Here is a 24,382-nt window from a genome sequence, read left to right on the forward strand (position 1 = left end):
ACCGGCCCCTAGAGTCGGAAACGACTAGCACGCATGTGCGGGGGAACCTTTACCTTTACCTTTACCTTACAGTACTATAGGCAAAAGGGAAAAGTTAATTCAAAATTTTGTTCAAGTATACAATTGTTCACTAGATGGCAATACAGGATCATCAAGGCATACAAATACAATAGCTATTACATGCCTTTAGTATAGTATAGACTCCAGTTAAATGCAACCTTGTCTTAAACAATAATGTAACTAGGTAAAGCATTATTGTCAAATTCTGTAAGATTATCACATTTGTTTCAAATAAGAACCGCTTGCCAGCAAGCGGGCCATGCAAACAAGCAAAGATCCATCCTCGGGATGCAGGCAGTATTGAAAAACACACCCCCTCTGGTCTGCAGAAAAATCTTTCTCCATGGCACCGGTCCCTGGTGCCCAAAAGGTTGGGGACCTCTGGTCTATGCTATACAGTTCAACATGGGCTATTTTCAAGGCAGATACATCTCTGAATGTATCCCAACTTTTCCAGTGAAAGCAGTATATTAGAAATTCTGTCATTCTTGAGAAAGCTGATAAGGAAGTATGTCTGAATGGATGTAAAAGGCCTTGAGGACTTGAACCTCACAAAATAACATCTGGTAAGTTCTAACCACGACAAAACCAGTTCCATAATGCCAGCCTTCTGGCCACCGATGTATCTGAAGTCATGTTAATTTAAATGTGACTGAATTCAGTTGCCTGAATACTCAACATGCTGCGCCATAAATGAACCAATACAGTTAAACTCATTTCAATTATATTGGGTAATACTAAATCTATGCACATTTCTAGCTAGTTATGATTCCTTAACTTGAATTGTGCATGTTTATCTGCATGAAACAGAAGTTCTTTCTTCAAAAGCAAACAGAAATTCTTTAATCAGACATATCAACTGTAAAAACTTTCACAAGGTGTTTCCTTTACAGGAACTTGTTTTTATGCAGATTGGTTTATATAAGATTCCTACTTGAATTATTCTTTCTACAGTGAACATTTATGAGATAAAACCAAAAAAGCAGCTGGAAATATCTCTGTGTTTATTCTCACTCTCCAGTAGGCTATAACAAAGACTGGGTGGGCATTTTAGATCCATTTCCCAGCAGTGTGCCAGCCTGAGAAAGTATGACATCACAAATGAACAACAGTTGAAGTAGCAGCTCCTTGTTGTCAATGCTGTAACATTGGATGTTCCTGCTCTCAGCAATTCCATCAGCAATTTCCAACTGATGGAAATTGCAGCCATTTTTACTTTGCTTTTAAAATGCTTTTTCTTCTGTTTAGAAATTAGATGTTGAAGGAGGGATGGGGTGAATGCTTGAGCTCAGCTAGCCATAATAACAATGCAGCTCCGTGGGAAACTCAAGGACACAAACTGATAACGTTTTTGGTGGGCTGAGGAGCTGGGAAGAGAGCCCTGAGCTTCTGGTTAATTGGAGAATGTGATTTATGACTGCTTTGTGGGGGTGGGACTTGCATTCTGTTACTTTGTATCTGGGGGAAGGGAATCTAGTTTTGGGTTCAACTACATAGCACTGATACTTTGTTTCCTGAATAAAATGTTCTTTGAGAAAGAATTCTTGCCTTGAAATTCTATTGATAGGTTTCATCTATCGGAACCATGACACTTGTTACTTGTAGCTGCTCCCATTCTCTCCATAACCTCACCTTCCCATCACATAGTGTAGAACAGACATGTCAAACACAAGGCCTGGGGGCTGGATGCGGCCTGCGAAGTGGTTTCATGTGGCCCGCGAAGCCATCCTGGAAACAGTAAGGGAACGACCCCCACTGTCTTGGCCCCGGCCCAGGCTGGTCAGGAGCCAATGTACAATTTCGTGATGGTCATCTATGCTGAAATACATTCAGTCTTAGCTCCACAAGGCCATCTGGAAACAGCGAGGGACCGGCCCATGCCGTGTCGGCACTGCCCCCTCGGTGCATGCTGGGGAGCTATCACCCTTTGTGAGGAATGAAGAAATGCACCATCGCCTGGAAGTGGCCAGCACATGGCCCTGCCTACTTCGGGCAGGCTAGGGGTTGGGCAGCATTGTGCTTCTCTTCAGAAGCAGCCTCTCGGCACTATGAATAGAGCACCCCGCTACCTGCCAAAACCGGGCAGGCTAGGGGCTGGGCAGCATTGCGCAAGTAACATAGACTGTCACACTGCTCATGGCATCCCCTCCCATAGAGCCCACCAAGCCGGATATGTGAAGTAGGCGAGGGCCATGTGCTGGCCATTTCCAGGCAATGGTGCATTTCTTCATTCCTCACGAAGGATGACACTTCCCCAGCTGTGTTTCTTGCCTGTTTTTCTCCCTCCCCATCTCAAATATTTTCCCACCACTCTGTTCTTTGGAAGGAAGGAAGGAGAGGGAAGGTCTGAGGGAAGTCCTACCTTAGTCCTGCCCAGCTGCCCTTTCACCATCCCCTTGCCCCCTCCTCCTGGCCTATCCTGGGGGGTCTCCTTATTGCTAAGGAAGCTTTGGATACAAAGCCAGGTCTCCTCACATGGATTGATTTTGCCCTCGTACCCATCATGAGCAACCTGGCTAAGGAGAGCAAGCACAGCAAGCACAGCAGCAGCAGCCTTGAGGAGGAGGTAAATGCAGGTGGGCACCCCCTTGGGGAAGTGGGGATGGGCTTATGCCATGGGTGTTTGAGGGCTGGGCTAGGTGTTTGAAGGCTGGGCTAGACCTCCACGCCACTGTCCAGCCCCCCCCCAATGGCCTGAGAGGAACAATGAGGCTCCTCCGGTGGACCATGCCTTGGCATTTCCCTGGTCCCATCTCCTTCTGCCAGAGACCCTCAGATCTGTCCCACTCCTGCCCAGGCCCCCATAGGCACCCTTGACACAAATGATGTAGAGCTGGCCATGCCCACCCAGTAGGCCATATGCACTCCAGCCACACCCACCCTGGCCACACCCACCTCCCCCCCCCAGGGCAACCGCAATGCTGATGTGGCCCTCAATGAAATTGAGTTTGACATCCTTGGTGTAGAATAATGTGAGGAAACATACTCGCCTTACGCTACACCATATGATTTTAAGCATGACTGTGTTTGCATCCTAAAACAATCGATGGCTTACAACATATAATGGATAGGTTTATACTAAACTGAAATCAGAAATCACATTGCAATCTACTTAGAATAATGTACAGTATAGCTTTAGGCAATTATTGTGGGAGATGAAATTTTACGGAGTCTAAATAGTGCCACAAAGCTCAATTTTCCTTGCCACACACAAGGACAGATGGACTAAATAAGTAAAGAAAATAAATTATCTGATTTCTCCCTTTCTCTGTAATCAAATGTTTCTATAGCTAGATAGCATAATCTGGCTGCATTTACATAACAAAATGAACAACAAATGAGGCAAAAATAAAACCACCTTCAAATTGAGCCTATCTTCTGGTAACTTCACCAACTCTTCCAAATAGTTTCTGTCTTTCTCTAGTTTATTTATTCTTGGTATAAACAATGTAGTCCACAAATTGGATTTCCTGTTAGTTTCCTATCCACTCACGCACATTACCTGACCCTCCTTAGCTTTTCAATATCAACCAGCTGTCACCTGGCTGACAAAGCACAACCTAATCAATCAATTTTAGCCCGTACAGACCGAGCTCTGTTTTTTTTTAAGGTTTAGTGCCCCCTGTAAATCTACTTCAACTTACTTCGAAAAGCTCTTCCGAAAGTAAAAATCCAAGCAAATGACATTCCTCGGTCTGTTCAAGTAACGGGAGGTGTCAAAATCCTCCTGGGAGGGCACTAGGCAAGGATGCTGTACTTTGGAATAACGACCGCAATCCTTGTGATTAAGCTACCGTTCAGGCTGGAGTGTGACCCATACAGGATTATGTTACGTGGAGGACTGTGGTTAGCTTAGCCATGGATACACCTGAAGTGAGAACAAAGCCCTGAGAAATAGCCTGAAAGGCTCGTTTTGCAAAAGCAGTAAAAAAAACAACAACAAGCAGAGGGCGGACGGGGACAAGTGCATTGCTTCAGCTAGAAAAGGGCGGGAAATACAGGGGGGGCACTCAACGACACGTGACCCTCCACGGAGCAGGCGGCTCAGCTCGTCCACTCACCCGCAGCGGCCGCATTCGGGTCTCCGCGTGTTGAGCTCCACGGGCAGCTCCCAGAGACCTTCACAGCACTCTTCGCTTTGCTCAGTTTCTTTCTCAGGAACAGGAGTTACAAACTGCTGCTGCTCCTCCTCCTCTCGGTTTCCCGCCGCGTCAACCGACCGCGGCCCCTTTTCCATGGCTGCCGCGACGAGTAACTCCGGAACTCAACGCTTTATTGTGCAGAACGGGCCGGCTGTAATCCTTGGGGGTCGGCCTGAAACCCTTAAGCAGCCAAAAAACAGCGGCCTGGTCCACCTGTTTCCTGATGTTTCCTCTAAGTACACGTGAAGAACGGCTCTGAAACCCAAGAAGCCCGAAAGGCAAAGCTTGGACACGTGGTTAGAATGTCCACCGCCCCCTTCCTGGCATCCTCAACAGATTTTTTTTTTAAAAAAAGGGTTTCTCATTGGCCGCAAGAGGGCCCCGCTGGAAAGTTTTAGTTTTCTGGGATGGGGAGTACGGGAGCGGTTCGGTATTCTTTGCCAATGCTCCACGTAGTTAGAAGGGTTTAATTCCAGGGAAGCGTGTTTAGAAATAAAAGTCTTGTAATCTGTCCCAACACAGCAGTCCCATTAATTTGATCTTCCCGATTTACTTTCAGATCTTTGCTTCTGCTCAGACTGGTTCAGTTGCTTTAATTTGAAGAACAGAACCATCAGGTGATCATGGAATGTTCAGTTTCACAGCATGTGAAACTAAAATGCTGGCTGGTTTGTGGTGCCTTGTTTTTTTGCAGACATAACTAGGACTGACTACTCCCCAAACTGTCAATGACTGGGTAGTCCAAGTGTGCCAAGCTTGGGAAAGCTGTATTACAGTGTGCCAAGCTTGGGAAAGCTGTATTAACACTTTGCAAATGAAGCTTGAATTTTATGCATATTTATGGGCCGATAAAAATGACTTGCCAAATAGCAAAAGATTAAACTATTTTCACATATACGTCCTATGCTTAGTGAATATTCCAGAAATGCTCAAGAGGGTTGTGCAACACCTAAGATCCAAAGGCAAAAATGTACTTTTGACATATGGAGCACATAGCACCTGCATACATCTCCTTAAAGCATATATGTTTTTTTTTAGTATCACACAGTTACACAACTATAGCACAATTCTGAGAAAAGTTGCAGGTATTTGAACGTATGGCAGGTGGATGCTGAAGTCATTGTTGCACATTCTCCAAAGCGCTTTTTGTAGATGACCTCCAAAGCATTGAACTGTCAAATTATGTAGAAGTCCTGAAATCTAACACAACTATGTTAACTTATAATTACATGATAAAGTCATGATGTACGGTATATTTCATCACTTCTGATAGAAGTACAGTAAATGAAAGGTCTTCAAAAAATTTAATATTGAAAGAAAAATTTAAAACTGAATATGCTGCACTGGAAATTTACTAGGTGAATGGAAATGAGAACCAGGAAAGGAGAGCACAAAGAAAGGATGCTAAGTGAAACACGTAGGCAAAAATTAGCTGGGTCTTAAGAGTGGGAAAGGAAGAAAAGCTATAAAAACGTCTGTAAGAGAAGATAATTAGTAAAACAGGAAAGAACCTATTTTTTTCTAAGAGGTCACAAAAAGGGGGCTAGAACTCAAGCAACTGAGCATGTGCAATTAGTTGATTAATATTAACTGACACACCTTGCATAAATTATTTAATTTTAATGTACATGGGATATATGACTTAGTATGTAGTAGGAAATATGTAGGAGGCGGTCGGAAAGAGTATAACCTCATAGTACCTCAGCCAATGGGGAAAGAGGAGGGATGTGTGGCCTTTCCTTTTCTGAAGCTCCCTAAAGAGAACTGTTCAATATGCACAGTACAAAATTCCTAGATTTCATTATCTCATCAAATAAATCTGAAATTGCCTCACTAAACAAAGACATGATTTCCTTTTTACGTCTTAGTAAGATATTGTTACTTGTCTCAGTAAGATATTGTTACTTGTCCCAGCTTCTGCCAACCTAGCAGTTCGAAAGCACATACAAATGCAAGTAGAAAAATAGGGACCACTACGGTGGGAAGGTAACAGTGTTCCGTGCGCCTTTGGCGTCTAGTCATGCCGGCCACATGACCACGGAGACGTCCTCGGACAAGCGCTGGCTCTTCGGCTTTGAAATGGAGATGGGCCCCTAGAGTTGGAAACGACTATCACGCATGTGCGGGGGAACCTTTACCTTTAAGATATTGTGACCCAAATGCTTGGCTTAACCAAGGTTTATGACTTACGACTGTGTTGTGAACCAGCCAATTAGGTATATTCATTAAGGTTAAAACCATGGGTTACATTGCTGCGTAAACATAGCTTGGTAGTACACAACTGTGTAAAATTAAGGCAAGTTTACTAACTGGAATTATAACCAAAATTGTAATCTTGTAGTTGCTTACTATTGATACGGGAATCCCACCAAGAACTACCGGTATATGTGAATCACATTTAGGATGCACAGATACAGCCTGAAAGATCAGATACTACAAATAGGTAGATGTTCCCTCCCATATTTACCTGTTTCCTCACTATATAGACTAGCCTTTCTCAATTTTATAATCTCTGAATATGTCAGACATTATTAGCTCATGTAATTATCAGCTAAAATGGTTGGTTAGGTGGGGAAAAATTGACAGCCCACACATATAGTTCTAAATAAAATGAGAAAGTATTTCAATTTTCTTTTAGCATTCGTTGTACAATATTTAATTTTTATCCCACCTTTGTTTATAAACAACTCAATGTTATGAATATATCTAATACTCCTTCCCCCTATTTACCCTACAATAACCGAGATGTGTTGGATTGAGTTCAGTCATTACCTAACCAGAAACTTACAACAGTGCTATGAATCCGAGTAGTTCTCCTCTATTTAGTTTTTCAGTAACGTTGTAGCAGACTTAATAACCCATTTGCTAATCCCAACTAACTAATCCCGTTATACCCACACAAAAAAGCTCCACTGAACTCAGTGGGGCTTATTTCTAAGTAAATACTTGTAAAGGATTGAATATAGGAGGAAGAGAATCCCATTCTCGCATTATGCCTTCCTGGATCCTTTGATCCGAACATTGTAACTTTATCGAAATTTAATGGTTCTCACTCTGCAGGGAACTAAACTAGCATTGCTATTGTCACATATATTTTATCCACTTCACGCGCCCTAATCTGACGTTCATCTTAGAAGCACAAACGTATCAACGCAGATGCGCCATAAAGTTGTTTTGCCACCTTCACCGACCGCCAAGCGCTGTCGTAAAATATCGCCGCGTGTCAACACTACGCATGTTTCAGAGCCCATCCGCCGTCTTTTCAAAGAGCGCATGCGTGTGTCTGCTGTCATCCAACCTAGCCGTGTATGGTAGAGAAAGGGAAAACAAAAATGTTTGTCGGTTGGGTGGGGGAGACGTCATTGTTTCATTGATCTCGCGATGTTTCCCTTCATGAGCATCCGCTCGGAGTCAGGCCGCCGGAGGAAGGCGTCTTGAGGCGGAAGGAGAGCTCGCGTGCGTGGTTAGCCCGAGAGAAGCTCTTGATCTGCCCATGGCGGGGAGGCGCCTCTGAGGAGGCCCGCCCCACACTATGTGAGCCCGTCACCTCCTCCTGAGAGACTGATCAGCGGCCGAGCAGCTCACAGAGCCTCGGGGGTGGGCTCAGGCGGCTGCGTGGCCGGCCGGCCTGGTGCGGGAAAGGACGGTTCCGCTATGAACCTGCACCAGGTGCTAACGGGGGCTGTCAACCCCGGAGACAACTGCTTCTCGGTGGGCAACGTCGACGGCCACCCATTCACGGTGAGTCTCTGCCTCACTGCCGGGACCGGTAACGGGATTCCTCCTGCGTCCTCTTCTCGGCTCCTAGCAGGGTTTGGCCTCAGCCTGCGGGGAGCCGGTTCGCAGGCAGCTGGCGTCGGGATGGCGTTGGCGGAGATGGAAGGGGTGGTGCAGCAGGTGCCTTTTTAATCGGCGCGCGACCTGTCCGGGCGGCGGCGGCGGCGCCCATGTTAGTTTTAAAAACGGGGCGGGGGGGAAATGAACCCTCGTCCTTTCTGCGCTAGGAAATGAGGCTAGTTTGGGAAAGCTTTAGTCCAGGGGTCTTCAAACTTGGCCCTTTTATGACTTGTGGACTTCAACTCCCAGAATTCCTCAGCCAGCTTTGCTGGCTGAGGAATTCTGGGAGTTGAAGTCCACAAGTCATAAAAGGGCCAAGTTTGAAGACCCCTGCTTTAGTCCTTTGGTTTCCTCCCTGTCTTCCTTTCCCATGTCAGAATTTTTGTTCCTATTCATCCTGAATTCGCCCTCCCTAAATCAGATAATCTAACAGCTGAATACTTCCCCACGCCTACTGTAAATATATGAAACATATCAGAGTGAAGAGGAGGAAGAGGTACTAAAACTCGAGCTTGTTTAGTTTCTAGCTTCCTTATATCCAGAAAGGAAGAACGCTATATGCTCAGACCTGATTTTCTTTAGTTCACATGATACCCTTTCGGATTATAAACTAATAGCAGACCAGCTTTACACAAATACTAGGCTAAATTATCTGGCAAGTTTGTGATTCACTAGCTATATTCATAGTATGTTTAATCCCCAAGCCTGTGTTAACGTACAGTAGCTGTTATACAGTCTGTTATGTCCAAACCAGTATTACGGCTTAACATACTGATTTTTTTCACACAGCATGTTAAAGCAATGGCTAGGTTTCCCATAGCATTCTCTAAACCAAGGCTTTTCAACCTTTTCACCCATTGTACCACTTTTAGGATATGGCAACATCCGAGTACCACCAGTAGCCTAGCAAGGTGTCAAAAACTTGATTACCAAAAAACAAAGAGAGAGAAAAAAGTGATGAAGTACAGGTAGTCCTCGACTTACAACAGTTCGCTTAGTGATGTTCAAAGTTACAATGGCACTGAAAAAAGTGCCCCCCAAGCCACAGCCGAGCAAGATACCTGCCTGCCCGCCCGCCCAGCAGCACTCTTCCTCCTGTCTGAGGTTTTCATTGTTGTGAGCATTTCTGTTGAGGATTGGCAGCGGGGGTGGGGTGGGATGTGCTTGGTTTTTATTTTCCCCCACCTCTGCTGGGTAGTTGCAGCAGGTTTTGGTCACTTCACATGACCTGGGACACTGTGACCGTCATAAATATGAATCAGTTGCCAAGCATCTGAATGTAAATCACAAGACCCTGGAGTGCTTCTTCTGGGTTCAGAAGCGCTAGGATCAGTGCCGAGCTCCAGCTGGAGCCTGGCACTGATCCTGGCACTTCCATTGAGCCCTGTCAGCCCCGAAGAAGCGCTGATCCTGATGCTTCCGCTGAGCCCTGACAGCCCTGCAGCTCCAGCCGTCTTGCTCAGACTTGTGCAGTGCCACCACTTCAGCTCATTCCCCTCCCCCGCTACCACTTTTCTAGGATGGTCGTGTACCACCTGCCAGGTGCCAATGTGCCACAGGTGGTACCCATACCACTGGTTGAAAAGCCCTGCTCTAAACAACTTAATTCCATTATAATCTACCACAGGGTATTGAGTATGTGAATTGCTACATCTTGTGAATACAATGTTTCTCTGTGTAACTCCAATCATTTTATTTAGGTCTGATTCTCTATGTCCAAAGACTGACTTATGGTTCTTTATTAAGTTTGTAGTTTATATTTATTTATAACTCATTCTAAGACCCCTGAAACTCCTTGAGATGACTCTTGGTGTTAAACAGAATCAAAAACAATATCAAACGTGAAATAAAACAAATGTCCATTAAAATCTTTTACAGATGGAGTCCACATTTGTCAATATTATGAGGTAGTCCGGGACAAGAAACACAACCAGAAGTACTAGCTGTACTGTATTGTAAAAATACATTAACAGATTGTTGCCAGTCTGAATGTACACTTATCTCCCATTACCAAGAAACTATGAAAAATTATTTCTGAGATGTTTGGCATAGCCACATTCTTTTGCTGGCTAAGTCATTGCTTATCTGCCTTCCGGGGTCTTTCCCACATGCCATTACAAAATCATACTTTAGCTCAAAGCTTGGAAAAAGACTCAATTTCCAGTTATGTTTAAGGGAAAATGTGTCATTAAATCTGGGGGATGCTGATTCAAAGGCAGGTGTCATGATGCAACCAACATCTCTGATTTTCCATAAAATGATATTACTTCTTGGATGAGACTCGGAGTATGCTGACTGTCTGATTTTCAGAATGGTCAGAAATAATGGGAGAATTAATAACTAGGCCTTATGTTAAGAGACTTTGTATATATGAAGCAACAATTTGAATGGCACCCATAAGCTTACTGGTAGCCACTGCAGCTTTCGCAGGGAAGGTGTTACAAAAATGTACCATTTATTCTCAAGAATTAATGCGAGGGAAGAGAATAGATTTAATACTTCAATAAGAAACAAATCAAGGGCAGCACAAAATCACAAAATCTGTACAGTATGAACCTTATATACTAATCTCACTGAAAAAATGCGGAATTGCAGTTTATTAGGGAGTTACTTATTTGTTCAGTGACAAATAGACGTAGTGATGACATGCTTGATAGGTACTAGAACTATATTTTCAATGTTTCTTACATAAGATTTCATTTAAGTCTTAATTTGCTTCTTTGTGAAATTGTATCCGCTAGTGAAATAATTCATTAGCAATGCAAGAATATTACTTGTATAGGATATACAGCAATTATCTTTGTATGTTGCCTTAAATATTGGCTATGTAGAAAGAATAACTGTTGCAGTTATTCCTCTTAGAGTAAAATTAGATGGTAGCTGCCAGTATATGCTAATTCCTATTTATCTCTTAAGTTATATACTGTAGATTACTATATATAGAAATTGAAAGTGGGACCTTGTGATTTGGAGAATGTTAAGAATCCTCTACCAGGTTTTTATTATGGCATCATCTTGTATTTTTCAAGCAGAGAAGAACCTGACAGACCTTGAAGAACCAGTATTTTACAAGCTGAGCATATATATTGTTTAACAAATAATCCAAGAATATTTAATGTCAACAACTATTATTGATGGGAATACAAGGAAGCTTTTACCTCAGTAATTGCACTTTTGCTTCAGGTGCCTTGGAGGGCATTCTCTTTATTTCAGGTGGAGGTTCTGTTGTGTCTTTCTATTTTCTTTCTATTCTGATAAATTTCTAATAGTACACACAAAAAGATAAATATTGCAAGGGAAAAGAATAGATTTAATCCCTGGCCTGGATTGCTCCTATGCATGCTTTCTCTGTGCGCTGATCTTGGGGTACTCTTTAGTTTTCTGAAAGCTCTAAGATGAAACACCAGAAACAACATCTAGAGCAGTGTTGCAGAAAGACAAAGAGTGAACCTGACCGAGCACAAGTCAAAGCCAATATTCAGACATATATCACAGCAAATAAGGATGGCAAAACATTTCTATCTCCCCACCGTTATTGCATCTCCCTAGAGCTGCCCAGCAGCCCTGTTCAAATGAACCACTCCGTATTGAAGGGGTAGGGGGATATAGGAATATTTTTCGGACCATGCTAAGGAATATTGCTATCCAGCAGAGTTCCTCATATTCTTTCAAAAGTTGGACTCGGATTGGTTAATTGAGTTGGTTATTGAGTTACCAAGGAATAGTCTTGTGATGTTAACTGGACTGAGTATGATTATGTTATGTCCAAGGAAATGGAAAAGATCCTTTGTCAGTCCTGCTACCTATTTATTAGATTTTAGCCACACTTGCTATATTAAAATGGCCAGAAGGTAACTGTGGAATGGGTTCATCCCGTTCTTTTGACTCTGAGACAAGTAGTGAGCCCACCAGACTTGAAGAAGGTGGAGGTATGCCCCCTCCTGAAGAGGTCATGACTGAGCCCTTCCCTTTGGGAGAATTATCAGTCAGTTAATCAGTGGAACAACTTGCCTCCAGAATTTGTGAACGCTCCAAAACTGGAAGTTTTCAAAAAGAGATTGGACAACCATTTGTCTGAAATGTTATAGGGTTTTCTACCTAAGCAGGGAGTTGGACTAGAAGACTTCCAAAATCTCTTCCAACTCTGTTATTCTGTTGTGTTCTGTTCTATTCTCCAATATTTCTGATGAAAGTTGTGGAAAAGGTGATTGGATAATAGTTATAGAGCAGGGATGTCAAACTCACGACGTCACGTGACATTGCGCGACGTATTGCGACTTCTTCCCCATTGCCGGCAATGGGGTGGGCACAGTTTTGTTGTGACACATCTGGCCCATGGACCGGCAGTTTGACATGCCTGTTATAGAGGATCTTGGAGGAAACAAATTATATATGTTTCAGTCTGGCTTCAGACCAGAGTTTAGTACAGAGACAGCATTGGTTAGAGGTCTTTGTCAGAGCCAGGATAGCAGTGGTGTCCTCATTGTAATACTTGATCTTTCATCGACTTTTGATACTGCCAATCACAGTAACCTTCTGAACTAGCTGTGGGAATCAGAAGTGGAAGGCACTATCCTTCAGTGATCCACCTCCTTCCTTGAAGTCAGTTCCAGTCAGAGGAGAGGATTATGTCCGCAGCTCCTCACTTGTGGGGTGCCTGGTTTAGCTACTCTTATTGCCATAATGTAATCTTTAAGTGGGGTTTTACACTCTGACCGGTTTTGTTCATCATCATCTCCCAGTGTTGCTATAGATATCTCCTTTGTATTTTCATTTCCCTAATCTCTTCAGAAAGCCCAGTGGGATTGATGAACATGGTGAGGCCATATGAGTACAATCTGATTCAAGATCCTATCACATATCCATTCCAGGTGAAGTGTAAAGCCTCTGGTAGAACTGTGCACCAGCTCCCCAAGAAAAATCCCAAAATGCCTTTGAAGCCCATTCAAGGCCATTGATTACCTTGAATGGACTGAACAAGAGTACCGTGTTTACCTGAAAATAAATAAAACCCTTTCTTTCTTTCTTTCTTTCCTTCTTTCTTTCTTTCTTTCTTTCTTTCTTTTTTCTTTCTTTCTTTCTTTCTTTCTTTCTTTCTTTTTTCTTTCTTTCTTTCTTTCTTTCTTTCTTTCTTTCTTTCTTTCTTTCTTTCTTTCTTTCTTTCTTTCTTTCCTTCCTTCCTTCCCTTTCTTTTTCTTCCTTCCTTCCTTCCTTCCTTCCTTCCTTCCTTCCTTCCTTCCTTCCTTCCTTCTTTCAAAAGAGGCACCACATCTTATTTTTGGGGGGTGTCTTTTACACTCACCTCTGGCACTGACAGCCCTGCCCAGCCAGCCCACTTCTTCTGCAGCGTCCCCTTTCTGGAAGGCCTCTGACTGCAAAATGCAGGCCAGGGGACGTGCAGAAGAAGTGGGCCGGCGAGGAGAGGCAGGCTGCAATAGTAAATGGGTGCGGGGCATGTGGGGCAGCTCCACCCCCCACCCTAGCTTGATTTTTAGGCATGCGCCTCACCCCAAAATTATGGCTTATTTTTGGGGTATTGCTTATAATAGGCCCACCCCAAAAAATCAAGCTAGGGGTTATTTTCAGGATAGGTCTTACTTTCGGAGAAACACGGTAGACTATCCCTAGGGCTGATGACTGCTGGGTCCCACATCAAACTGTAGATCATATTGTCACCAGCTGTTAGCTAAGGGCATATACCAGTCCAGTATCTGATTTTTTTAACTATAAAAAGTACTGCTCTTCAATGGTTAGATGGCCTAAACATTGATATTTGAACATAGATCTTTTTGACATTTATATTTTATTGGGTTCTATTTTGAAATGTTAATTTATATTGCTAGTCCATGTATGGTATGCCATATGCTAAATAAATTAAATATACCGAACAGGAAGTCCTACTTCCCTGAGCTGATCAGCTTATGATAAACAATTACACGGCTGTAGAAGTGATAATTGTTTATTGAATCTTTGAAATTGCAAATGATTCTTCTGGTGGTCTGACTTTAGTTTGTTTTTATTGTATTAGGCCCAAACTTTAACTGAGATTAATACTAAGATGGAGATGAAATCATCTATAATTTTGAAAATACTTTGTTTCAGTTTACTATAGCTCTTGCTAGCCTCAGCATGAACACTGACTTCTAGCTATGTTAGACTAGGACTGTGGTGGCGAACCTATGGCACGGGTGCCATAGGTGGCACGCTGAGCCCTCTCTGTGAGCACGCGCGCTGTCGCCCCAGTCCTAGGCCTTCAGCTGGGCTTTATAAAACCTTTTTTGCTTTAGGCCTCTGCTGCCATGTGCAAAAAAAAAGGTTCAATCAATTTCAACTTCTCGCAGGAAAGAAAAAAGTTCTCGCAAAGTTGGAATTGATTGATTGAACTTTCTAGTCCCACCCAGTCTGCCGTTACCACTGCAGCCATGCCCACCCAATTGGCCACACCCACCCAAAGGGCCATGCCTACCCGGCACCTGATGATACATAGGTGGGTTTTGGGTTGCAGTTTGGGCACTTGGTCTCTAAAAGGCTTGCCATCACTGGACTAGGACAAGGAAACGAGTGTACGTTTTTCTAAATTATTGTTTATCAAATCTGTACATAGTCTTCCATGAGACACACATTTGTTGCAGTAGTGAGAATATAAATGTCATTTTATCTAATTAAATTAAATAATTCACAAGCCCAAATCTATTTTAAATGAACTATTTTGAATTGTAGTTTTTGTAAAAAAAAAGTTTTCTTTGATCACAATAAGCTGAGTAAAGTAATCTTACGTGTACTCTATATAATGTTGAAATGTAGAATACAGTGTTTTGTAAATGTAGTAGAAAATAGTTTCTTTTTCTCTTCCTTGTTAAGTAGTTGGAGCAAATAGGAGTATTTAGGAAAATGTAGAATGTGTTATATCAGGGCTTTTCAACCGGTGGTTCGCGACCACCTGGCTGGTGGTACGCAGCGTCGCCTTCCTCCCCCCCTGCCTCCCCCCACCTCCCCCCTGCTCCTTCCCAGCTTACTTGCTGCCGGAAAACATGCTGCTGCAGGAACTTACCAGGCTGCGCAAAGAGTGCAGGCACAGAGTGAGGCCCCGCCCTCCCCTGGGACTCATTGTGCAGCAACCATGTGGTCCTTGAAGCGTGAGCCTGAAGGGGACAGAGCCATCCACTCCCTAGGCAGGTAGGTGTTTATGTCCACTCACGTCCATCTTTTTTCCTCCCCCTCCCCGCAAGCTTGCAATATCCCTCAAGGCCCTCACATTGCTTCCCTCCTGGGGCTAGAGAGATTTCCCCCTCTCCTCTTCCCGATGTGGAATGCAAAGGGAAAGCAAAGCGGCCAGACAGCGCGCACCCTCCTCGAGGATTCATCCTGTGGCAGCAGGTGGGAATCGAGGCCCACGTTTGTTTTCCTGATGCGCGCCAGGGCAGGTGAAGCCATCAGAATGCGGGTGTGGAGGGAAAAACGTGCCTGACTCCCTTCCCCCCCTCACTGTTGGCAACTCTGTACAGTTGGCCCTGACCTCTTCCGACTGGAGCCCATTGGCGGAGGTCGGGGCCAGCCATATGGAATCGCCAGCTGATCCGTATGGCCAGCCCCAACCTCCATAAGTGGAAAGCGAGGGAGATTGTCAGGAATGTGAATCGGCACGTGCTGAGAAACGCCGATCTCACGCTGCTGCAATCTCCCTCGCTCGGTTTCAGCTTGCCTTGCTGCAAGAGAAAGCAAGCTGAAACGGAGCGAGGGAGATTTTCCTTGCTCAGTTTCAGCTTGCTTTCTCTTGCAGGAAGGCAAGCTGAAACCGAGCGAGGGAGATTGCAGCAGCGCGAGATTGGTGTTTCTCAGCATGTGCCAATTCACATTCCTTACCATCTCCCTCGCTCCGTTTCAGCTTGCTTTCTGCAAGAGAAAGCCAGGCCACAGGGCCGTCTCCACGGGTGCTGCTCTAGCGCTGAGAGGGAGAGGCCGGTCCCCATTCAGCCCGCCAGTCCCGGGAGAGCCCCGCGTGAGCGGCTCGCCAGCTGCCGAATCCTGGCTTTTGAGCAGGAACGGCCTTGCCCTGCTTGCCCTTAGTTGGTGCCGGGAGCAGGCACCGCCACCCGCCCCGCTTTTCGCAAGCCCTGCTATGCCGCCGCTGCAGGTCTGTCGGGGGTGAAGGAGTCGGGGCTGCTCCGGCGGGGTGCTTCTGTGGCAGTGGGGCATGCTGCTGCACTCTGCTGCAGGGGCCTCCCTAGGAAAGGTGGAAGTGCAGCTGTAGTCTGGGATGGTCAACCGCTCTGAGCCCTGTCTGGCCGGCTTTGTGCCTCCATCCCCCAAGAGCAGCTGGTTGTGAGTTGCTAGCGTGTGCTTCAATGGTCATAAGTGTGAAATGAATTTTATTTTGAATGTATATACTCTGTGTGTGTGTGTGTGTGTGTGTATGTATGTATGTATGTATGTGTATATATAAAGGTGGGTGGGTGTGTAGGTGTATGCAGTGTGTATCTTTCTGTATAATACTAAAACTCTTGTGTCTATAACCTTTAACAGGACAAAACAGTACATCATAGGGCAAAATATTTTGAACCAAAGTACCTCAGTGGACTAACTTACAAAATCCGGAAGCCATGACTCCTGTGGAAATGAAATTTGACAAATTTTATAAAGCATTTTATGGCATAAAATTAGCATAAAACCATTTATAATGTAATAGAAAATGTCACAAAACTCTTAATGTTTGACTGCGCTGTATAGTTTAACATGGGCTACTTTCAAGGCAGATCGATCTCTGAATATCTCCCTGAACTTTTAAGAACTTTTCAAGTATATTATAAGCTTTGCCATTATTGAAGGCACTGAGAAATCTTTTAAGAAATGTATCACTGAAATGAAAATCCAAGGATCACGGGGTGTGTAGTTGCATTTATAAGAACAAAACTAGTCATTCACTATATCCTGATGATCAAGTCATATGTAAAACCACAGTAATATATGCTCAAATAGTTCCTCCCTCCCTGGTGAAGATCATAAATCTCCAGTGAGAAGACATTTCTTATAAAACAGATCTATCTCAAGTCTGAGAGCTCATATAAGAAAAGTGTACATGGCTCATAGATTGTAACATTTGTCCTTTATAATTATATCGTAATGAAATTCCTGAGATAAAGATTAAAGGTAAATAATAATAATAATAATAATAATAATAATAATAATAATAATAATAATAATAATAATAATAATAATAATAATAATAATAATTTGGAAGGGACCTTGGAGGTCATCTAGTCCAACCCCCTGCTAAGGCAGGAAACCCTATACCATTTCAGACAAATGGCTGTCCAGTCTCTTCTTAAAAACTTCCAGTGTTGGAGCATTCACCACTTCTGGAGGCAGGTTGTTCCACTGATTAATTGTTCTAAGTGTCAGGATATTTCTCCTTAGTTCTAGGTTGCTTCTCTCCTTGACTAGTTTCCATCCGTTGCTTCTTGTCCTGCTCTCAGGTGCTCTGGAGAACAGCCTGGCTCCCTCTTCTTTGTGGCAGCCCCTGAGATATTGGAACACTGCTATCATGTCACCCCTCACCCTTCTCTTCATTAAACTACACATACCCAATTCCAGCAACCGTTCCCTATATGTTTTAGCCTCCAGTCCCCCAATTCTGGGAGGAAAGATATCAAGTGGCTATCTACATAGCATCTGAAAAACCCTTTTATTCATATTAGTGATAGATTATTGTAATATTTCTTTGCATTAGAAACATGACTAAAAATACGTGTGTAATCTGATTTATAGACACTAGATATTATTCCTTTCTTTGGGCTGTTAACAAAAAATAAAAAGGATAATCTCAATTTTCCTTTTTTTCCCTGCAGGCTTATGCATCAGGATGTGACATTGTGATATTGGGAACAGATTTTGAAAGATTACAAATAATTCCTGGAGCAAAATATGGAAATATACAAGTGGGGTGTGTAGATTGTTCTATGCAGCAAGGGAAGGTAAGTAGTAATGGTACTTAGATTATATTCTAATTTGCTATAGAATATGATTATAATGTCAAATTCTGTAAGTACTTGCTATTAGGAGTCATTCACATGGAATTATCTATATATCTATATACTTAAGTAGACTTAAATGGATAAATAATATACTAAAATAGGTAACAATTTCTAGCAATTGAGTGCTCAATTATATTTCTGGCTTCAGATGTTTTTATTAATAATTATGCAATGCATTCTTATATACATATTGAGCAAAGTGAGGACAACCACCTTGGTTTTCAAATTACACTGAGACAAAGATTTTTGAGTAAGTCAAAATGGCTGAGTGCATGCAACATAAGCCAAAATAAAATATTCATATTTAGATTATTTAGTATTAATTTAGCTTTTAACATTTTAGTGCTTTAATTTTTTCAAGCAATATCTATTAATACTTCAAAAACAGGATATTAATTTTATTAATCAGTTTTATTTTTAATTTAATTTTGTTCCAGTTAAATGGAATTTAAATATTTGTGGTTTCTCCCCCCCGCCCCCATAGGTTGAATGTAATTTATCACTGGTTTCATTTCAGATTTATCAAAAGTTGTTTTACTACTTTATAGTATGGTGTTTACAGTTTTTTCTTTTAGTTTATGGTACTTTGTGCTTATTGTGTTTACTTTAGATTCTGTGTTATTTGGATGGAATTTTAATTGGCATTTTAGGTCATACTGTGTGTCGATAATTTAAAATCACATTTTTCCTTGTATGTAATTTTTACAATATATCTTACTACTTTTTTCCAATCTGCTAAAATAGCATATATAATATGTTTTTTTTAAAAATCAAAGCTGCCTATGAAATAAATTATATGCAAAAGTAGAAATAAATTCAAACATCAGCAAGAGTCTTGGACTGTAGTATTGTATACAATGTAAAATGGAAGGACTTTTGTTTCTCCCTTTATGCCTTAAGGTCTGTTGAAGAAATTTACGTTGATGATTTGATTATTTCAAATTAATATATTAAAATATTTTCCAATTTCCTAAAAATGTCTCAGTCTGCTTGTTAAATTATTTTTACTATTTTTCATATATAGAAATATAGATTTATATTGTTTGTCTTTATCTTGTATGCCACCCATCGTTATACTGTTTGAGTTGGACTGTCTTATAAATATTATAAATAAATAATTCTTTTATTGGCTGATGTTCTTTAAGCCAACAGGACATGACTAAATAAATTTCTGTATCATATAGTTCTATGAAATGGAGATTACAAAAACTGCTAACTTAAATTGCAATTTGTTTTAGATTGCAGCTGCTTATGGAAATGTAATTTGCGTCTTTGAGCCAGTCAAACATCTAAAGCAGAAGAAGAATCATAATTCTGTAAGTGATTCATCTTTTCTGTCATGTTAATTAATTATATACACAATGTGATTTGCTTTGATTATTTCTGAAATCTAAACTTTGGGTTATTAACAGTTACACAGATTTTCCTAAAATCATAATAAAGTGCACTGTACTTAAGAGATTAAGAAAAGCTATATTGTTGACTTCAGTTGAAGTTAATGTTTACATGACGTTTTGGTCAGTCTAATTTATTTGATTGATTTTATCCAACATTTGCACTGTTATTTAATAGCAACTGATGGCCATCAGTCCTGAGGCTAGCTTTAGCTCCCATGATTTAAATTTTTATAAACTACTAGGCAAAAAAAATATATTATAGAAACCATCCAATTAGCACCAGGCTTTTGTAAAGTGTCTGAAAAAAGTCAGCTTTCTTACAGTAATTTGGTAAAAAAAGTAAAAAAGTAGAGGAGTTGTTTGCTGTGTAAATTTAGTTTTTATTCAGACTTAAAGGTAAAAATAATATTGAAAGGAACTAATTTTGTAATGATTACATAGACAGTTTTCATAACTACCATATGGTATATACAATGCTGACTTTAGCATTTTTTTTCCTTCTCTGCCTATAGTCCTGGAATTTCCAGCTAGTTTCTCATCAAAGGATTAATTTGGACAGATTACAAGTAGCATTCTAGGAAGTGGAAAGTTTAAGTCACATTTGGTATGACTGACTTATCTTAATATTAAAATGACTGAACATTTTAGCCATTTATGTATTTATTCCGTAAAAGAGTATCTCGGGTGTCCTGAAAGTACAAATGACCTTGGATTACAAAGCACTGTGTGACTTATGCAACTGTAGTGTGTTTCTTGATGCAATACTGATTATATTTTCAATTACATTTCAAAATTAATTGTCCACATGATAAGTTTCAATACATTTGCTTGAAAAACACTAAAACAAAATTAGAGTTTTTCAGAGGGAGAAAAAAGAAACCAAAGCCAATTATATTAGTGTAAAGTAACATCTAAGAACTGAAGATGAATATTTTCCATGTTTACTCATTGAAGCTAGCTAATATGGAGGAAATGGACACTTATCTCTTCAATTGCTTTATACAAGTTTCTTGTTTAAGCATTTCAGGAAATACTAGCTTGAATGAATATAACTGACACATTATGAAACAGAAGGAACATTGCAGCACAACCTTTCATGCTTCATACTGTAATAAAGTTTATTTAAATCAATGCAACCTAGGATCAATATATATTGAATTATAATGATCAAACTTTGCTTTTAATAAGGTTTGTTTTGTGGAATAGATTAATAGTTTATATGATACCTGTTTTGTGAATGGTCTGTTGTGCAAGTCAATAGTTTCTACTTTGCATTGTTAAACTTGGTTTTAGTGTTTTTCTTTCTATAATAATAATGGCTAACCAGATATATAGTTTATTTCCATTTATGCTAAATGTTTATTTTAAAAAGGTACAAATGTTTAAAAACATTCTTTGCCATATCAGTATTCTGGTTTGATAAAAAATACTTCTGTTAGATTTATTACAAAGTTCAACAACAGTTTCAGCTGATTACATGCTGGATTTAAGCATTTCACATTGTGTTTTATGTGATTTTAGGGATTATTTTATCAATGGCAGAATTCAGATCAGATTTGCTTGGAACATATTGTACATAATTTAACCTGGGATCCCACAGGTAAGGAAAGATACGTTTCTTAGTTTTTTCTCTGAACTAGTTCTATTTTAAATATTTATAGTCACTTTTTAGTATATTTGCAGATGCTCTAAATCAGGGGTGTCAAACTGCCGGTCCACGGGCCAAACGCATCACAAGGAAACCGCGCCTACCCCATTGCCGGCAATGGGGGAAAAGCTCCGATACGTCGCGTAACATCATGTGATGTTGCGAGTTTGACATGTCTGCTCTAAATTATCAAAGCAAGGCAAGAATATACACCCACACCCACACAACAGAGCATGCATATGTATATGTTTGTATATCTTTTAACTGTTTACTATTAGCTTACTTTCAATTTGAGATTTCTTCCAGTTCTATAAATTAAAACAGCTCTTCTAGTATATAAAGCTATACAAAAGAAAAAGTTAAAATCTATAAGTTAAAAAATTACCAGGAGCAGTTTACTTGTTCATGAAGTATGTGTTCATTTTCTATTACTCAAGGTTTTTAGTTCAGATCTCTCACTTTCCTCACGATGTTTCTTTGTGTTATAAATGGATTGTTTTATTTATTCATTTATTTTTTATTTTTATCCCACTTTTATTATTTTTATAAATAACTAAGGCAATGAACATACCTAATACTCCTTCCTTCTATTTTCCCTTCTATAATCCCATGAGGCGGGTTGGGCTGAAAGAGAGATTGATTGTCCAAGGTCAACCAGATGAATTTCTTATGTAAGGTGGAACTAGAATTTAGTGTCCCAGTTTCTAACCTTAATCACCAAAGGGTTATTATTTACTTAAATATTTTAAGTGTTTATGATACTTTAGAAGATTGATTACAGGAAGAGAATATTAGGAAAGTTGGATGTAAAGATTGCAAAATATATATCCGTAAAATAAGTTGGTATTTATATTATTTTAAAATATATTTGCTTATAGTAGCATCTTGTATGCTTTATATTGGAATTTCAGTGCTACTTTATCAATATTTTAATTTGTAAACATCCTTTCATATGAGGTAATCTTTTACTCAGGGTTATACACATCTGTTTATAAGGCACCTAAAAATTAAATATAATTGAATGTGTTATAGTTAAAGCAGTCACATATTGACAGAATCAAACTATCTTTTATTTTTTTCCAAATGGTAACCAATATAGAGATTCACATTCCCATTTCATCTAATTGATTATAGTCTACAATTCAAACATTTCCATGGGACAAAAAGGAATAATTTTTAAAGTGATGTTCATTTGCTAGTTTTTTAAAATGTCTGTTCGTCTATTAATGTCTATCTACAGCATGGTATTCTCCATGGTTTCATAGTACATAGTTCAGAGTTTTCATCTAAATATCTTGAATTCCATAGTGACTTTTTGTCTCATTAGAGTTAAACAACTCTGTGCTTTTTAATTTGAAACATCCAGGTTCTCGTCTATTGACTAGTTCCAGTTGTTTGCAGCTTTGGTCTAATGTCAGTTTAAAAAATCTATCGGAAGATGAAAATCATGAAAAAGTTGATTCTCAAAACTGGAGAATAATCTGGCAAAACAAGTAAGAAATATATAAATATTGCCTTAATCATGTTTTTAAACTTGATCTGTAGTTTAGTGTGAGATAATATGTATTGCATTTTATAAAATACAGCGAGAAACAGCATTTTATCTTTTAACCTGTAATACTAATAGTTTAGTTTTGTAATATCTCTGAACATATGCATGAAACATTTTTGTTTCACGGTACAAAAAGCAGTGAATTACAATAACAACAACTTCAGAATTCAAACAGACAAGCACCTGCAATGTAACACCCTGGACTTAACCATTGTTGATAAGAAAGACAAAAAAGTCTGGATAGTGGACATGGCAGTGCCTGGAGGCAGAAGAATAGACGAGAAAGAACTGGAGAAGATAACAAAATACAAAGACCTACAAATAGAAATAGAAAGACTGTGGCAAAGGCAAGCAAGGGTAGTACCAATATTAATAGGCGCCTTGGGTGCAATCCCAAAACAACTGGAGCACCACTTGAACACCATTGGCATTGACAAATTCACCATTAGTCAATTGCAAAAGGCAGTCTTACTAGGGACTGCTTCCATCCTGTGACGATATCTATAATACCATCAAACATCTGCCTATCCCAGGTTCTTGGTAAGGAGTCGATAGGTAGACAAAAATGCCAAATCCAGTCTGAACATCTGGCTGACTGTGCGATGATCAATAATAATAATAATAATAATAATATTATAATAATAATAATAATAACAACAACAACAACAACAACAACAACACAAAATATCCATTAGAAAGTTGGGGATATTGTAAGGGAGAAAGCCCTAAGAAAATCTATTGATCCAACATACTGTACAGAATAAGAAGGTCAAGAGAAAATGGTTCAATAAGCAACTCATGATGCTATAATAGTAATCTTTAAAGGAAGATTCTTACTACTATTTCAAGGAAGAAGAATATTCCAGAGTGTACTCTGCTTATTTATATGCAAATAATAAATGAACATCTGCTTTTATCTTAAAGAAATGCCTATCTATAACTGCTGTAGGGCATATTACCAATCTTGGTATAAGCAGGAAGACCCCACAATTTTTGCAGTTGATTGAGGTTTGTAACAGCAAAAGCATTTAATCAGATTTTGTACTGCCATATTGTTTAAAGCAGCAGCCCCAAACCTTTTGGGCACCAGGGACTGGTTCTGTGGAGAGAGGTTTTTCCACAGTCTGGAGGAGGCGTGGTTTTATGTGCTGCCTGCATCCCACAGATGGGGCTTTGCTTGTTTGTGCAGCCGAGTGCTGGTCCATGGTCCAGGGGTTGGGGACTCCTGGTTTAAGGTTTTAATATATCAAAAGCAACAACTTAAACCTGACTTGGTGACTGATAGCCAGTACAGTTGCTCCAGCAGATATAAATTGTGCAAGTCTAGGTACTCATTAAAGCATATAGCTACTGTGTTTTGCAACTTCCAGAAGAAGAGGTCAATACTAGTATGTGAACCATAGTAACTGAGCTATCCATCTTCAACAAAGGACATAATTGATATCCCATCGATAGGCTCTTCTGACCATGAAAGTCATTCTAAAGACAGTAATGACTTTAAGAGCAGCCCCAACTACATGCCTCTCATTTCTGAGGCTGGGCAAACTTCATTCAGAATGAGCATTATTTAATCGTAAGACCTTCATCTTTTCCGGATTCAGCCTCAAATTTCAAACTGCCTCTCTACTGTTCACTGATCACTGTTCAGAAAATGCAGCCTATCCCAGTCCAGATTTATAAAGAAGTAGACCCAAATGTCACCAGCATTTTCATAA

The 24,382-nt window shown here is 40.4% G+C and overlaps 2 protein-coding genes across 8 annotated transcripts in view; one reads left to right on the top strand and one right to left on the bottom strand.

Moving 5' to 3' along the window:
• Positions 1–4,781, bottom strand: part of DTWD2 (DTW domain containing 2) — an 85,743-nt gene extending 80,962 nt beyond the window's left edge. For all 5 annotated transcript variants that reach the window (XM_081321762.1, XM_081321761.1, XM_081321763.1 and 2 more), the window contains exon 1: positions 4,122–4,781. In XM_081321762.1, the coding sequence (XP_081177888.1) occupies positions 4,122–4,297 (176 nt within the window). In that variant the 5' untranslated portion in view covers positions 4,298–4,781. The remainder of the gene's footprint in view (positions 1–4,121) is intronic.
• A 2,986-nt stretch (positions 4,782–7,767) lies between these two features.
• Positions 7,768–24,382, top strand: part of DMXL1 (Dmx like 1) — a 92,658-nt gene continuing 76,043 nt past the window's right edge. For all 3 annotated transcript variants that reach the window (XM_081320280.1, XM_081320281.1, XM_081320282.1), the window contains exons 1-5: positions 7,768–7,943; positions 17,885–18,010; positions 19,309–19,386; positions 20,989–21,067; positions 22,482–22,608. In XM_081320280.1, the coding sequence (XP_081176406.1) occupies positions 7,857–7,943; positions 17,885–18,010; positions 19,309–19,386; positions 20,989–21,067; positions 22,482–22,608 (497 nt within the window). In that variant the 5' untranslated portion in view covers positions 7,768–7,856. The remainder of the gene's footprint in view (positions 7,944–17,884; positions 18,011–19,308; positions 19,387–20,988; positions 21,068–22,481; positions 22,609–24,382) is intronic.

The sequence above is a fragment of the Vipera berus genome, assembly GCF_964194415.1.
Source record: "Vipera berus genome assembly, chromosome: 2".
NCBI lineage: Eukaryota > Metazoa > Chordata > Lepidosauria > Squamata > Viperidae > Vipera > Vipera berus.